The following is a 15614-nucleotide window of genomic DNA, read 5'->3' as shown; positions in this document are numbered from 1 at the left end:
CTATGAGTCGGTACTGACTCGATGGCACCTAACAACAACAACAATGGAAGAAGAATCCTGGTGCAGTGCTGTGGATCAGCACTAGACTGTGAACCACAAGGTTGGCAGTTCAAACCCATCAACTGCTGCTTGGAAATCCTATACGGGGTCACTATGAGTTGGAACTGATTCAACGGCATTTAACAACAACAACATGGGAGAAGATGAGTCGTGGTGTGGCGCTTCGGTTAATGCGCTGGACTGCAGGGTCAGTTTGAACTCCAAGGTCAGCAGTTTAAACTCACCAGTCACTCCTTGGAAACCCCATATAGGGTAGCTATGAGTCAGAACCGACTCAATGGCACTTAACAACAACAACATGGAAGAGGATGCTGGAGGATTGCAGGAACTATTGTAAAGGGACAGATAGTAAATATTTCAGGTGTTGCAGGTCATATAGAGTCTCTGTCACAAATTATTTTTCTTATTAGTTTTTTGTTGTTGTTATTCTTTTTACAACGCTTTAAAAACAGAAAATCCATTCTCAGCTTATGGGCTGTTCATAAACAACCAGGAATTGGATTTGGCTCATAGCTGACTGACCTCTGCTTTGGTACATTTCCTGGCAGAACAGCAACACTCAGTTAATGTTCCTACAGATAGTTCTGACATCAATGTAGTTTATGGGGTCGGGGGGATTGTGGCTGCACCTTCCTGAAAGTCAAACACTTAGTTCACAGCAAGACCAGGATGCAGTCCAGGGGGAAGCTTAAGCCATCACTTGAGGGGAACATGAGTAGAGTCCACTGACTACCCGACCCCATCCCTGGTCCCTGCTTGCCTCAACCCAGACTAGACTGGCCTGCCTGCCCTGCCTCTCACCTGCAGGTCCGGGGGGAACAGTGCGTGGTTTATTCTGGTGATGTTCTCCAGGGAGAACTGGAAGGAGTAGTTGAACATGCGGAAGTCGTTGAAGATGGCAGGGCAGTCTCGGGGGCAGATGTCCTGCTGTCCACTAAAGGTAGAGATGGTGATGGAATCGGTCCAGAAGGAGCAGGGCTGCATGCTGGTGAAGCCCCCATCGATGTACCTCTGTGGGTGGGGTGGGCAGAAATGCTCATCTGAAGTCAGGGGTCCTCATACCACTAATTGAGTTCATCAAGGAAATGGGTCCTTGGGGTCTTTCCGGAAAGGTCTTGACACTGAGGTCTGGCGTGGGTAAGTGGTATGGTCAAGGTCACCTGGTGAGTCCACAGCTGTTCTGGCCTCCCAACCCCGTGCTCCATCCTACAGACTTTTAACAGTACTGAGATTGGGACTCCCAGGCCTCTGTGAGGAGAAAGGAGGGGACACCCCCACCTTGGAGCTGCTCAGCTGCTGAGGACAAGACTGGGGAGTGGGTGTCTCCCTGTGACCTTTTTGAGAAGATGGACACAGGGTGGTCTGAGCAGGCTCTGAAACATTCATCTCCCCAGACTGCTACAGGTCCAATTTGCTTCCCTCCTTTGAGGTCAGGCACCTTGGACACTCTCCAGAGCACCTCTGGCTCCAGCCTCGCCCTCGCCACTGGGTGTCCTCCGTCAAGTCCCTCCCCATTCTGTCTCCTCACCTAAGAATGCAGGGTAACAAGTACTGAGGCTCTAATCCTCCTGCTGTGGTACTGTGGGTTAATGTGCTGGACTGCAAAGTTGGTATGAACCTCAAGGCTGGCGGTTCAAGCTCACCAGTTGCTCCTCGGAAACCCTATACAGGGTTGTTATGGGTCGAAACTGACTGGATGGCATTTAACAACAACAACAACCCTCTGGTGTACCTGAGACTTATAGGAATGATACTTACAGACTTATGTTGTTGTTGTTTTTAAGTGCCGTCGAGTTGTTTCTGACCCATGGTGACCCTGTATAGGGTTTCCAAGGAACAGCTAGTGAGATTGAACTGCCAACATTGAAGTTCAAATGGCTTTGTGCATTAACTGGTGTGGCGCATTAACCCACAGTGCCACACCAGGACTTATATGAAGCAGTTAATCTTACAGTCCAGGAACAGAGAACCCTAGGACCATCGAGGGAGAAGAGCACAAACGGAATGTGGGACCCTATCCAGAGAAGCAGCAACACCAGAGATGGAGGCAGAGATGATGACATAGATAGAGCAGCTGAGGACTCTAGACTCATGGAAAGAGAAAGGCTGTTTGCTGGCAGTCAGGAGGCATGCTTACAGAATGTGCCTTTTGGTTGTCTAAATGAATATATATTCTTGAGTGTTTTTGTATACATAAAAAGCAAAACAAAGCAAACAAACAAAAACAGAGGGAATAGGAGCAAATACTATTAAATGATGACGCATGGAGGGGATTATAATCATTGCAATAAAACAAAATACAATTGGATGAGTGCAAAATTCACGTTCTCCCATTTAAACTATCACTCAATTCACAATAAAAACTTTAAAACAAACAACAAAACAGAAGAAACTTTGTAACTTTTGGACATCCCACTGCATTTGGAGACCACCCTACTGCTGTTCCAGATGTGGGCCAGAGGGACCATGAGGGTCTCCTGGGTTCTTACTCTCCCCTTCACCACGCAATAGCACTCACCTCACCACGGTAGGTTGGAGGGATGAGGCCGCAGTACACAGGGACGAAGCAGCTGCAATACAGAGCCTGTGAGGAGAGAAAGAGGGTAAGATGCCAAAGGGCCTGGGGGCTGTTTGGAAAAGTCTCCTTGTAGGCCACTGGTCTTCCTTGAACCCAAGGAGTTTGGGAACTCTGGTTTTCTGACAAGCCAACCCAGCTGCTGAGCTTCCTGCAGAATCTGGTGGGCCCCTATTAAGCCACATTGCAGGCCAGGTTCTCTTCTGCCTCATCCTGCCCCCTGCACTCTGCCACCCCCTGCTCACAGATGTCTGTCCACAACCTGTCCCCAAGGAACATCATGGAGGTAGGCTGGTCACTTGCCTCCAGTCTCTCCCTCCTAAGCTTTAGATTCTCATTGGTCCCTCTGGAGAAAATCATCCCTCAAGCAAAGATGGGTGCTAAGAATACCAGTGTAATGTGAGTTGGATGGAGGAGGTGGCCATGTTCGCTAACTACTCACACACACACACACACACACACACACACACACACCCAACACACCTCACTTAAGACCCCAGCCAGGCCAACATGCGGATGTGAAGATAGATGTGAAAGGCCCTATATTCTGGAGGAGGGGAGTGGAAAAGGGATCCGGAGCTACGTGATTTAACTCCTTTTTCCTGAAAGAAAATGGAACATATTTAGGGTACTCCCCCAAGGAGCTCTGGTAGCATAGTGGTTATGAATCAGGCTGCTAACCTCAGGGTCAGCAGTTTGAAACTACCAGCTGTTCCATGAGAGAAAGTTTTACAGCCTCAGAAACCCCGTACAGGGTCGCTATGAGTCGGAACCGACTCCACGGCACATAACCACCACCGTAATGATAGGAGTCCTGGTGTGGTGCTGTAGTATAAGCATAGAACCGCAAGGTTGGTTTGAACCACAAGGTTGACAGTTCAAGCTCACTGGTCGCTTGTTGGAAACCCTATACTGGGTTGTTATGAGTCTTAACTGACTGGATGGCACTTAACACCAACAACAACCAGTAATAACTCATAACTGAAACGCCCATCAACGAGTGAATGCGTTTAAAGAGCTTAGAACAGTGCACTATTTAGGCCATTTTTCTAAGTGGTACTCCCATTCAGTGATCCTTTATCAAGGGCTTGTGTTAGGTTACTAATGAAAGGCTGCTGGTTCCAATCCACCTAGAGGTGCCATGAAAGAAAAGCTTGGCATACAGTTTTACTCTAACATAAATGGGAGTTACCATGAGTCAGAATGAACTTGGTTGGCTGGTTGGTTGGTTATGTGCTGTGGAGTCAGTTCCGACTCATAGCAACCCTGTACAGGGTTTCCGAGGCTGTAAATCTTTATGGGAGCAGAAAGCCTCATCTTTCTCCCATAGAACAGCTGGTAATAATGGTAGTTTTGAACTGCTGACCTTGTGGTTCACAGCCCGATTCGTAACCACTATGCTAACAGAGCTCCTTAGAATGAACTTAACAACAGCAAAAAATTTTTTCTTATCAAGGATCACTGGAAGGGAGGAGGCAGAAGAGGGAAACTGAGGGCCCCTCTCCACTGACTATTCTAGAAAACAGTGAGTAACTTCAGGTAGGTGCATACGGCAACTCAGGGTGAGAGGCTCTGAAGAAGACACGAGACCTCTACAGGCTATACCTGGTCCTTTGAGAAGCACAGAGGTCTGGGCCTCTGGGGATGCTGGGCATGGAAGCATGAAGTACAGTGATCAAATCTGATTTACCTTGGAGTTCTCTGTGTCCGGGGTGTCTCCTCTAACACTGTGCTGGCATAGAACAATAGATGCCAGGAAGCAAGAGGGAAGCAGGAAATAGAAACAAGGAAGTGAGGCAGACAGGTGGACCGTCAGTCAAGTTGGAGCAGAAACAATTCCAACCTTCTCTCAACTCCTGCCTCCACAGTCTCATCCCATCCCCTCCCAGGGAAAAAACCTGCCTTCCTGGGCCCAGATTCCACCCACTCCAGGACCAGCGTTTGCCTTCCCAGCCCTAGACTACACTTTCCCTTCAGTTCTTCCTTCCTCTCCCCCTTCACAGCCCCACCAATTTTCCCTTCCCAGACCCTGCCTTCCGGGGCCCCTCTTGCCTCGATGAGCTCTTCCTTGGAAGTGTACTCTGAAACCACCACATTCTCTCCATCTGAAAGCCGGGTGAGGCTCACATGCAGCTTCCCGGAGGCGACTTTGTAAGAATCCTCAGGCAGAGTCTGATACAAAAACTGCCTCATCATGGGCACCATCTTGCAGGATGGGGACAATGGCCCCAGGAAGTATTTCTTCACCTCAGCCACACCCATGTTGAGGACTCTGAGGTACTCATCTGCGGAGGAAGCCGAGAAAGGAAGGATGGTGATCATCCTTACACAATAGACTGTGGTTTACAGTCATTCCGTCATCCCATCCTGCATCCGACAATGCGAAAAGTTAGAAATCTAAAGCTGGGAAAGTTTTGAATTTGATCTACCATTTTGCATATAGGGAAACTAAGGCGCTAAAGAATGAAGTCACTTGCCCTAGAAAGCCCACAGCTGATGGAGAGCAGAACTAGACCCAAGAGTTGCTACATGACAGAGCTTTTCACATGAAGCCTAAAGCAATGTTTGCCTACCCCAGCTTCCTATCACCATACTTGAAATGCCATCTCCACAGCCATGTTCTTTTGGGGTCCCTAGGTCTACATGAGGCTCCTATTAGAACACACCGATACCATTGAAAGTCTTTGCCACGTGACTCCCTGGAATTTGCTTGGTGCCCAATAAGTCTGTGGAATAAGGAGGGTGCTGGTCACGAGACAGGTGATTTGTGAGGAGATGAATTTGGCCTTGAGACCATTGCACCATCTCCCCCTTTGTGACCCTTGATATAGGCCTGAGATGGGGGCAGTGGTAGTTCAGTGTGAGAATTCTCACCTTCCATGTGGGTGACTCAAGTTTGATTCCCAGCCAACCCACTTTATGTATGGCCACCATCCACGCCTGTCAGTGGAGGTTTGTGTGTTGCTATGATGCAACACACAACTTCCAGACTAAGAAGAACTAGGAAAAAGTCTAGGTGATCTACTTCTGAAAATCAAGAACTCCATGGATCCCAACACTCTGATCCCATTGTGTATGGAGTAACTACAAGTCAGGGGCCCAACTCCACAGCCCATAACAACCTCATAAGACCTGAGGGAAAGAAAGAGGAGGTACTATTTTCACAAAAGAGTTTGTGAGATACCCCGCAGGTATGATGCAGGTCTTTCTGGGAATGGGAGACAAAACTTTCCCCTTCTTCAAAGAGGAATGGGGCCAGGGCAAAGGCTTACAAGGCCGTGTAGGGCCTGGAGGACAGATGTGCTGTTCAGAGTCTGGTAGAGGAGGGTATGAACCCCACCTCCAAACCCCAGAATGTACGGGCTACAAGCTTATTAATTGCATCTTACTTAATCCTCACAGTAATATTATGAAGCTATTTCTACTCTCGTTTCATGATAAGGAAACAGGCTGGGAAAGGCCAAATAAGTAGCTCAGGTCCAACCATTTAGTAGGTGCACAAAGAGTGATTTTAACCGGGAATCCAGGCAGAGCCAGACACAGGTTCAACGGAAAGCCTCCTGGGTCTGATGCTTGCCTATGTCCATGCCTGCCCCTGCTTCTTGCTGACCAATGCTAATTTCGATCTTGTGCAAACCTTCTGGGGAAATCTGGAGTGGAACCAGCTCTCCAAAAGATTGATTTTATATTTTTTGTTTTTTAAGTTGTGAACCATCCGATACAGAGTAGTTAGTACCATTTGTAATGGCTGCTTGGGAATTTGCAATCACGAGCTCTTTGCCACTGGAGGAAACCAAGCAGAAGCTGGGCCAATCCCTCGGTCAGATAATATAGGCGGTAAGGGCTAAAATTTGTTTCAACTTTGAGATTCAGGGATTCTCACAAGTGCCATACAATAGATCTGTTAAGTGATCATGAAAGATGTTACTCTTCTATTTATAAAGCAGCTGAGGCACAGAGAGGTTAAGTGACTTGCCTGAAGGCACACAGCAACATTAGGATACACCAAACCTAAGAATGCCTTCTTCACCTCTACTTTTTACAGTCCACGTATTATTCCACACTTATTCTGGAAGCAGACGGGATAAAGAACTTCGGCACCATTTTACAGATGTGGAAACCAAGGCAGAGACAAGCTGTGTCTTATCTGAGGTTGGACAACCAGGAAATGATATTCTTTCACTCCAAACCCCATCTTATTTCCCTAGCTATTAGAGTGATTCCAGGACTGAGCCCCAAGAGCAGGAGGCTGAGCCTGGGTTGCCATGGTGATGGCCTTTTCTCAGCAACCTGCACCACACACCTGCATATGTGTGGTGGTGACCAACCAGAACAGCAGGAGCATCTTAATTACTCCTTCCAGGGAAGGGTGCCCCTGGGAAGTGGGATGGCTCTGTAGTTTTAGCAAGGTTAGCTTTTTTCCATGTGTTGACATACAAGTTGTTTTCCCTCACAGGAGACCAGAAGCCAACCTGCAGCAGGTTCTGAAGTAACTGAACATTTGGATACCACAGTGTTGTATCACTGAGGTCTCCCCTAGTGGGAATGGGGATTTTAATCAGGTAGGGGCTCACTGCTTTTGGAATTCTTGATGAGCGACTTGTATTGGCCTGCCAAAGGTCAGTGACCTTTCCCATAATGCCTCAGAGTCAGGAGCACCTGATCCTTACGTGCCCATACACTCCTAGCAGAGGCACTGACTGGAACAGGTGGAAAAGAATTTGTTCTTATAGCACAAGCAATGCATGTTCATTTTGGGTGAAATAATTTTTTAAAATGCAGATAAGCCAAAAGAAGGAAAATTAAAATGTGAAATCCCTCCACCCAGAGATTGGCATTCAGTCTCTGTCCTCCTAGGCTATAGATTTTATTTTTACATGGGATCATACAACAATTGTGAGGCTGACAGTGTTTTGTTCTGTTGTACGTAAGGTTACTATGAGTTGGTACCGATTCAATGGCACCTGACCACAACGACAACATCGGGTCATGTTGTGAGCTATCACAACAATGCACTCAAACCTAGAATGACACAGGACCATTGTACACAGGTTCGCTATGAATCAGAGCTGACTTGGTGGCACATAATATATATATGTGTGTGCGTGCATGTATGTATGTATCCATGTAGATATGTGTGTGTGTGTATTCCATTATATAGATATATGGGCTTCAAAAAGTTTGTGGGAAAATCCCATTATCTTTCAATTCCATTTTTCCATGACTTTTATGAAGCCCCTTCGTAATTCATCTATTTTGTAACTTGCTTGTTTCACCTAATATTGTGAATGTATTTCCATATCACTACTGTAAAGTTATACCATTATTTATGGAACAAGTTCCCCAATTATAAAAAAAACTGCCATAAACTATTTGCTATAAGTTGGAAACTCCTCATGGGCAGGGTTGGTTCTTACTCACCTAGGTTCACCAGGCCTCCCAGGGTACTTGATGGGTGCTCAGTGCTTGTTCCATGTGTGAGAAAAGGAAAATAAAAATGTGGGAGAAAGAAAAAGCAAACAATGGAGATGCTCAAAGAGAAGAGCTATTTGACCTAATTACTTAACAAAAGCTTAAAGGCAAGATCAGATCATGGATAACAGAACTAACACTATTTGTTAGCATGGTCTATTCACCAGGTTTTATGAGACTGTGTCAAGAATTCCAGAAGAAATAATAAGCTATGGACAACATTGTGAAGTATGAGTATTCTGGAACACTTAATTGTGCTCATGAGGAATCTCTGTACATGGACCAAGAGGCAGTTGTTCCAACAGAACATGAGAACACCGAATGGTTTCAAATTAAGAAAGGTGTGCAACAGGGTTGTATTCTTTCATCATACTAACTCAACCTGTATACTGAGCAAATAATCCAAGAAAATGGATTATATGAAGAAAAATGTGGCATCAGGTTTAGAGGAAGACTCATTAACAACCTGCGATATGCACATGATGCAACCTTGCTTGCTGAAAGTGAAGAAGACTTAAAATATTTACTGATGAAGATCAAATAACACAGCCTTCAGTATGGATTGCATCTCAGTGTAAAGAAAACAAAAATCCTCACCACTGGACCAATAAACAACATTCTTATCAACGGAGGAAAATTGAAGTTGTTAAGGACTTCATTCTTCTTGGATCAACTATCAACACTTGTAGAAGCAGCAGTCAAGAAATCAAACAATGTACTGCATTAGGCAAATCTGCTGCACAAGACCTTTTTAAAGTGTTGAAGAACAAAGATGTCAGCTTGAAGACTAAGGTACGCCTGACCCAAGCCATGGTGTTTTCAATGACCTCATATGCATGTGAAAGCTGGACAGTGAATAAGGAAGACCGTAGAAGAATTGATGCTTTTGAGTTACGTCATTGGAGGAGAATATTGAAAGTGCCATGGGCTACCAAAATAACCAGCAGATCTGTGTTGGAAGAAGTGCAGCCAGAGTGCTCCTTGGAGGCTAGGATGGCCAAACGTCGTCTCTCATACTTTGGACATATTGTCAGGAGGGACCAGTTACTCGAGAAGCATATCATGTTTGGTAAGATGGAGGGCCAGAGAAAAAGAGGAAGACCCCCAGTGGAATGGATTGGCAAAGTGGCAGCATCAATACACTCAAGTTTGGCAACGATAATGAGGTTGGCCCAGGATCAGGCAGTGTTTCATTCTGCTGTGCGTAAGGTCGCTATGGGTCGGTACCAACTCAATGGCACCTAACAACAATAACAACAAAGATCCTGAGACTGGGACGATTTTAAAAAGCATCAGAAAACCATATTTCTACTTAGAGAATCTTCTCTTTTCTGCAACCAATTCCATATCTTGGAAAGAGCTCAGGCTTTGGAGTCAGACGGATTTGGCTCAAATCCCAGCTTCATCACAGACTACATGGGTCATGAATGGCAAGTTAAATAGTGTTTTTCAGTCTCAGTTTTGCCACTTGTAAAATGGGGATAATAATGGTTACTTTATTAGCTTGCTAAGAATAAGATTTTTTAAAACATGCCTGCACATGCTGGATACTGACTGGTTATGCCAGTAATTCTTCATGTGATCTTGGACAAGATCTCTTGATGTCTCTGACGTTCTGCTATCTCATCTGAACAGGGAGATTATGATCCCTGCCTACATCCTTATGAAAATGTGGTCAGGCTTACATGCAGATGTAAACATGCAAAGTTAAGAGCCCCATGTAGAAGGAAGAGCATACTCCATTTCAGAGCATGGTAGGAAAATGGGTTATGTGTGATGTAATGGAGCTATAGAAACAGCAGTACATCCTTTCTTGGCAATTTTGGCATTGTGTTCTTAGTTGCTGATTTGCGGTGACTTCATATACAATGGAATTGAAATACTGCCTGGTCCTGAACTATTCTCAGGATTGGTTGTGGACTGGATCATATGCTTTATGTTAGCTGATTTTCAGACATATGTTGTTGTTGTTATGTGCCGTGGAGTCGGTTCCGACTCATAGCGACCCTGTACAGGGTTTCCGAGGCTGTAAATCTTTACAGGAGCAGAAAGCCTCATCTTTCTCCTGCGGAACAGCTGGTAGTTTTGAACTGCTGACCTTGAGGTTAGCAGCCCAATTTGTAACCACTATGCTACCAGAGCTCCTTCAGACATATGAGGGGGGCTTCAAAAAGTTCATGGAAAAAATGGAATTAAAAGATAGTGGGATTTCCCCATGAACTTTTTACAGTCCCCTTACAGTTCCTCGGGCCTTTGTTCTGAGGTCATGTTAGTCTGGGAGCGCCCTTAAAACCTGCTCAGCATCATAGCAACCTACACATATCCACTAACTGATGGGAGGTGGATTTGCATGGGATGCATTGGAATTGAACCTGGATTTCCCATACAGAGGCAAGAATTCTACCACTAATTCTATTGGTAAGGAAAAATTTGTTATTGTTAAGCGCCGTTGAACCGGTGACCCTGTATAGCGTTTCTGAGGAGCAGCTGGTTAGTTTGAACCATTGACCTTGCAATTCAAACCAACCTTGCGGTCCAGTGCTGACCCTATGGCACTACGCAAGGACTCCAAAATATAGTTCAGAAAATCCATAGAAGAGAAATTCCAAATCAAATCAAACTCAATGACATGAAGTCTATTCTGACTCAAAAGAACAACCCTATAGGACGAAGTAGAGCTGCTCTATAGAGTTCCTGAGACAGTAAATCTTTACAGATGCAAGCTGCCTGATTTTTCTCCCACAGAACACGTGGTGGGTGTGAAACATCAACCTTTAGGTTAGCAGTCAAATGCTTAATCCACTTAGCCACCAAGGCTCCTATTGAAGAAGGAAAGGTATAATTAGATATGTATTTATCTTGTTTATTTGTTCAAATATCTAATGTCTCCTCCCTTTGGGAGGGCAAGGATGGTCTCTGTCTTGTTCATCCCTAGTACTTAATACCCTGCCTAGAACATAGTAGGCACTTAATATCCATAAATGCATGCATGCATAATGAATTAATTAATGAGCCCCAGCAATCAGAGGAGGAGACCCAGAGAGAGAAGTAGCTATTCAAATCCACCCAGAGGGTAAAAATCAGTTTCTCTTCCCTCTCCTCCAAACCACGGCTTGCTAAATAAAAAATCCTAGAAAGATGGACACTTGGCACCTGACAATTTAAACTGCCGGGGGAACCCGTTTACACAGTGCCTGAATTAGGTCTGCTGTGCAGGATGGGGTCTGTGGTGGAGGATGGGATTCCGGAGGCGACAGTCTCCGGTGGGCTGGTAGCCTAGCAACAACCTCCAGATCAACCAATCATCGAGAAGCTCCTCCCGCGGCCGCCCCCGCTCCCACCGCAGCGCGCTGGTGGGCACAGGGGAAGGCAGGAGGCGCAGCAGCCCCTGGGGAGGCGCCAGAGAGCAGAGCCTGCGTTCCCTGGAAAGCCCTGACAATTCTCGGAATCCCTCCATAGCGCCCTTGGGAGTCGGCTGTTCCTGCCTGGTCTCTGATTGTAGGCTGCAATTTCCTATGGGTATATCTTGACTGCCCGGATTCCACTGCAATCATAATTATTGTTATTATCCTAACAACAGTCATTTAGCCTAAAAGACTTTCACACCTATAGTCTCAGTTTATTCTCACAGTGGCAGCAAGCCCCTAAGGAACAGGGACATGATTTAGTCGTCATTTGATTTCTATGGACCCACAGTGCAGGGGCATTGGTTGAAAAACAATTTGACTTGAAGTCAGAGCGTCACCACTGGAAGACCCATAGAGGTCTTCTGTGACTGGTTTTCCGTCAGGGAGCTTTTGGTTTAGATGAAATCTTAGGTGACACAAGTATATAAATAGCAGGACTGGAGGGGTATGGTGGTTAAGAATTTGACCATTAACAGAAGAGTTGTCAGTTCAAACCCACCAGCCCCTCTGAAGGAGAAAGATGTGGACTTCCACAAAGACTAAGCAGGGGAATTCTTGGAGTCCTGGTGTGGGGTTGTGGGTTAATGTGCTGGACTGCAAAGTCAGTTTGAACTGCAAGGTCAGTGGTTCAAACTCACCAGTTGCTCCTTGGAGACTCTGGAAGATTTGGAACTGACAACAATTAACTACAGCAAACAACTTTATCTTTTATCTATGAGTTGGAATCGACTTGACAACAGTGACTGTTTTTTAATAGCAGGACTATACTTAACTATCAGGCCCTGCCCTCCTGTCCTTGGAAGGAAACCCCTGAAACTCCTAAGATTCTAGAAGCTTAAGCAAATCATATTAGTTCTGTCAAATTTTCTCATTTTACAAGGGGGAAAAATAGCCAGCACAGGATAAAGGTTAAGCTTAATAAATATTTGCTGTATAAATGAATGAATGGGAAATGAATAAAGGAGTCCCTGGGCGGTACAGCAATGGCCAAAAGTTTGAAAGTCTGTAGTTGGTGTCTACCCAGAGGAGTCTAGGAAGACAGGTTTGGCAATCAGCCTCCAAAAGGTCACAACTTTGAAAACTCTAAGGAGCAGTTCTACTTTGCACACAGCAGTTGCCCTGAGTTAGAATTGGCTCAATGGTAACTAACAAAGGTCACTGGGTGTGGAAAACTGTAGGACAATGGTTTGTTTGTTTGCTTATTTATTCCCTACATTGGAGACCCTGGGTGGTGCAAATTGTTAACACTCTTGGTGGTAGTGATGTGCCCTGGAGTTGGTTCTGACCATAGCGACCCTGTACAGGGTTTCTGAGGCTGTAAATCTTTACAGGAGCAGAAAGCTTCATCTTTCTCCCATGGAACAGCTGGTAGTTTCAAACTGCTCATCTTGAGGCTCACAGTCTGATTTCGTAACCACTACGCTACCAGAGCTCCTTTAACACTCTTGGGTGCTATTCAAAACGTTGGTGATCCATCAGAGGTGCCTCTGAAGAAATGCCTGGAGATCTACTTCCCCAAGATCAGCCATTGAAAATCCTGGGAAGCACAGTTCTACTCTGACTCAAGAGTTTGGGTAGACCCAATGACAACTTTAAAAAAGGTTTTTTTTTAATACTTTAGGTCACAATCTGTGATTGTACAGAAAATTCACATTTTCCTGCTCTGTTCTGAATGTGTTTACGGGCTTCAACCAAAAGCAAAACATCTCTAACCTACTAAGCAGCTTTCTTTAAAAACACTTTTAAAAATAGACAATAGCAATCCACCACACAGACCTTTTTCTAACCCTAAATGTTTACTGAAGGCATTGGCGGTAAAAGTCCAGAATGGCTCCTATCGGGTTGCCATGGAAACAGAGGTGCCTTTGGCTGGTTAATCACTTGGTTCCCAGTAAGGTGTCTGTGGGCCTCTTTCCCTGCTCTGAGGTCCAGGCCCAGGTCTCCTCTTACCCCCTGTGTGCCCTTCCTTTATAATCCAGCCACAATCTCCCTGTGGCTTTCCTGAAGGGTTTTATTGCTTGTCCTGAGGTGAAACAGCCAGAGGGGGAGAAACTAGAAAGTTCTGCAAACCCTGAAACATTCTTGTGGCCCCTGTTCTCTTTTTTCTTTTGTGAGCTAAATTCCTTTTGGATTCTGCCTGAAAGCAGAAATCCATGCTTTCCCCCTTCTATGCTGTGGCCTTCCAAAAACAAACAAAACTGATTACCATTGAATAACAGTATGTGTTGTTGTTAAGTGCCTGCAAGTCACTTCTGACTCAGAATGACCCTGTAAGCGTTTTTTCCAGGTTTTAATTCTTTGCAGGAGCAGAAAGCCTCATCTTTCTCCCACAGAGCAGTTGGTGGGCTCAAACTGCTAACCTTGTAATTGATTCATAGTCCAGTGCTTATCATACAGAGCCACCGTGCTCCAGCCCTCTCTCTTAAGGGTTTCCTGTGTAGCTTTCTGAGACTATAAATTTTATGGGAGTAGACAACCTCGTTTTTCTCTCATGAAGTAGTTGGTGAGTTAGAACTGCCAACCTTGGGGTTAGCAACCATCATCTAACTCACAGTGCCACCAGAGCTCTGGCGATTGTCTGTCCTAATCTAAAGATTCTTCTTGCACTAACTAGGGTATTCTGGGACCACATAAGAGCTATGAACTAGTCACCTTCTAATGTTAAGAGTTTCTTGCTGTGGCCAGAGGGTCCTTTGCTGTACAGAGAATAGGTCATCTCAGGACAATTCCTCCTTCAGTATCTTCTCAAATTAGGGCACCAGTACAGAAGAACAGCCCAAGCTTCCCTGCCAAACTAGTTTCCTCCTTGTTTTCAAAATCATAATAATTAAAATTCATTTCTGCTGACTGGAGTTACTCTCTGCCCCAAATGTCCCAGGCGTCAGTTGGTTGGGTATGTTACCTGCGTCTCTCTCCATTTTTGTCTTACATATGTCTGAAGACCTCATGAAACCATGTCAGTTCCCATGCTGTTTTTGTGTACCTCCTTGGTGCCAGCTTTGAGACCTCATTGTCTCATTTAATCCTCTTGAGGCTGCTTTGATGTAAGTACTGCAATTATCTCCTTTTTACAGAAGAAAGAACTATGGCTTAACCAGTAACCTGTACAAGATTACACTTCTGGAGAACAGCCTTCATAGACCCAAAGCCTCAGTTCATTCCATGACAGTTTACCGTCTCCACCAGGGACTGTCCTTCATCTCTCAGGTGCAGATCAGACTCACCTCTTGAGTCATGATGTCCCTGGGAGATAGAAAGACCCAGGAAACCTTAGGTTGTCAACCAATGTAGGCCCACACTGTAGGGGCATTTGTTGAAAAACAATTTGGCTTAAAGTTACAGTGTCACCCTGGAAGTCCCATAGAGACTTTCTGGGGCAACAGATATTCAGTCAGGGAGCCCTTTGTTTCAAAGAAATCCTAGACAAAAATTCAACATATATGCGTATAATATCTAAAAGCAGGTCTGTTCATAACAAACCATGAATAACATTACGACGAATGAGAATTCCAGAACACTTAATTGTGCTCATGTGGAACCAGTACAAAGGAGCCCCAGTGGTTCTGTAGGCTAAATACTGGACTGATATTCACAAGGTTGCATTAGGCAAATCTGCTGCACAAGACCTTTGTAAAGTGTTGAAGAGCAAAGATGTCAGCTTGAAGATTAAGGTGTGCCTGACCCAAGCCATGGTATTTTCAATAACCTCATATGCATGTGAAAGCTGGACAGTGAATAAGGAAGACAGTAGAATTGATGCTTTTGAGTTATGGTGTTGGAGGAGAATATTGAAAGTGCCATGGGCTGCCAAAAGGACCAACAGATCTGTGTTGGAAGAAGTGCAGCTCCTTGGAGACCAAGATGGCCAAACTTTGTCTCTCATACTTCAGACATATTGTCAGGAGGGACCAGTCACTGGAGAAGGATATCATATTTGGTAATGTGGAGGGTCAGAGAAAGAGAGGAAGACCCCTAACCAGATGGATTGGCCAAGTAGCAGCATCGATGGACTCAAGCGTGGCAATAATAGTGAGGTTGGCCCAGAACCGGGCAGTGTTTCCTTCTTCTGTGCATAAGGTCGCTATGAGTTGGTACCGACG

General features: G+C 45.2%; 1 protein-coding gene across 1 annotated transcript in view; it reads right to left on the bottom strand.

Annotated features, from left to right (window-relative positions):
- Positions 1–15614, bottom strand: part of PNPLA1 (patatin-like phospholipase domain containing 1) — a 56141-nt gene that overhangs the window by 22147 nt on the left and 18380 nt on the right. The window contains exons 2-4 of the mRNA XM_006860569.1: positions 4688–4920; positions 2579–2644; positions 862–1071 (exon numbers count right to left, since the gene is read on the bottom strand). Of these exons, the coding sequence (XP_006860631.1) occupies positions 862–1071; positions 2579–2644; positions 4688–4920 (509 nt within the window). The remainder of the gene's footprint in view (positions 1–861; positions 1072–2578; positions 2645–4687; positions 4921–15614) is intronic.

Source organism: Chrysochloris asiatica, unplaced genomic scaffold, assembly GCF_000296735.1.
Source record: "Chrysochloris asiatica unplaced genomic scaffold, ChrAsi1.0 scaffold00038, whole genome shotgun sequence".
In the NCBI taxonomy this organism is placed as follows: domain Eukaryota; kingdom Metazoa; phylum Chordata; class Mammalia; order Afrosoricida; family Chrysochloridae; genus Chrysochloris; species Chrysochloris asiatica.
The sequence above is the reverse complement of the archived record's forward strand: the minus strand, read 5'-3'. Positions and strand labels throughout refer to the sequence as shown.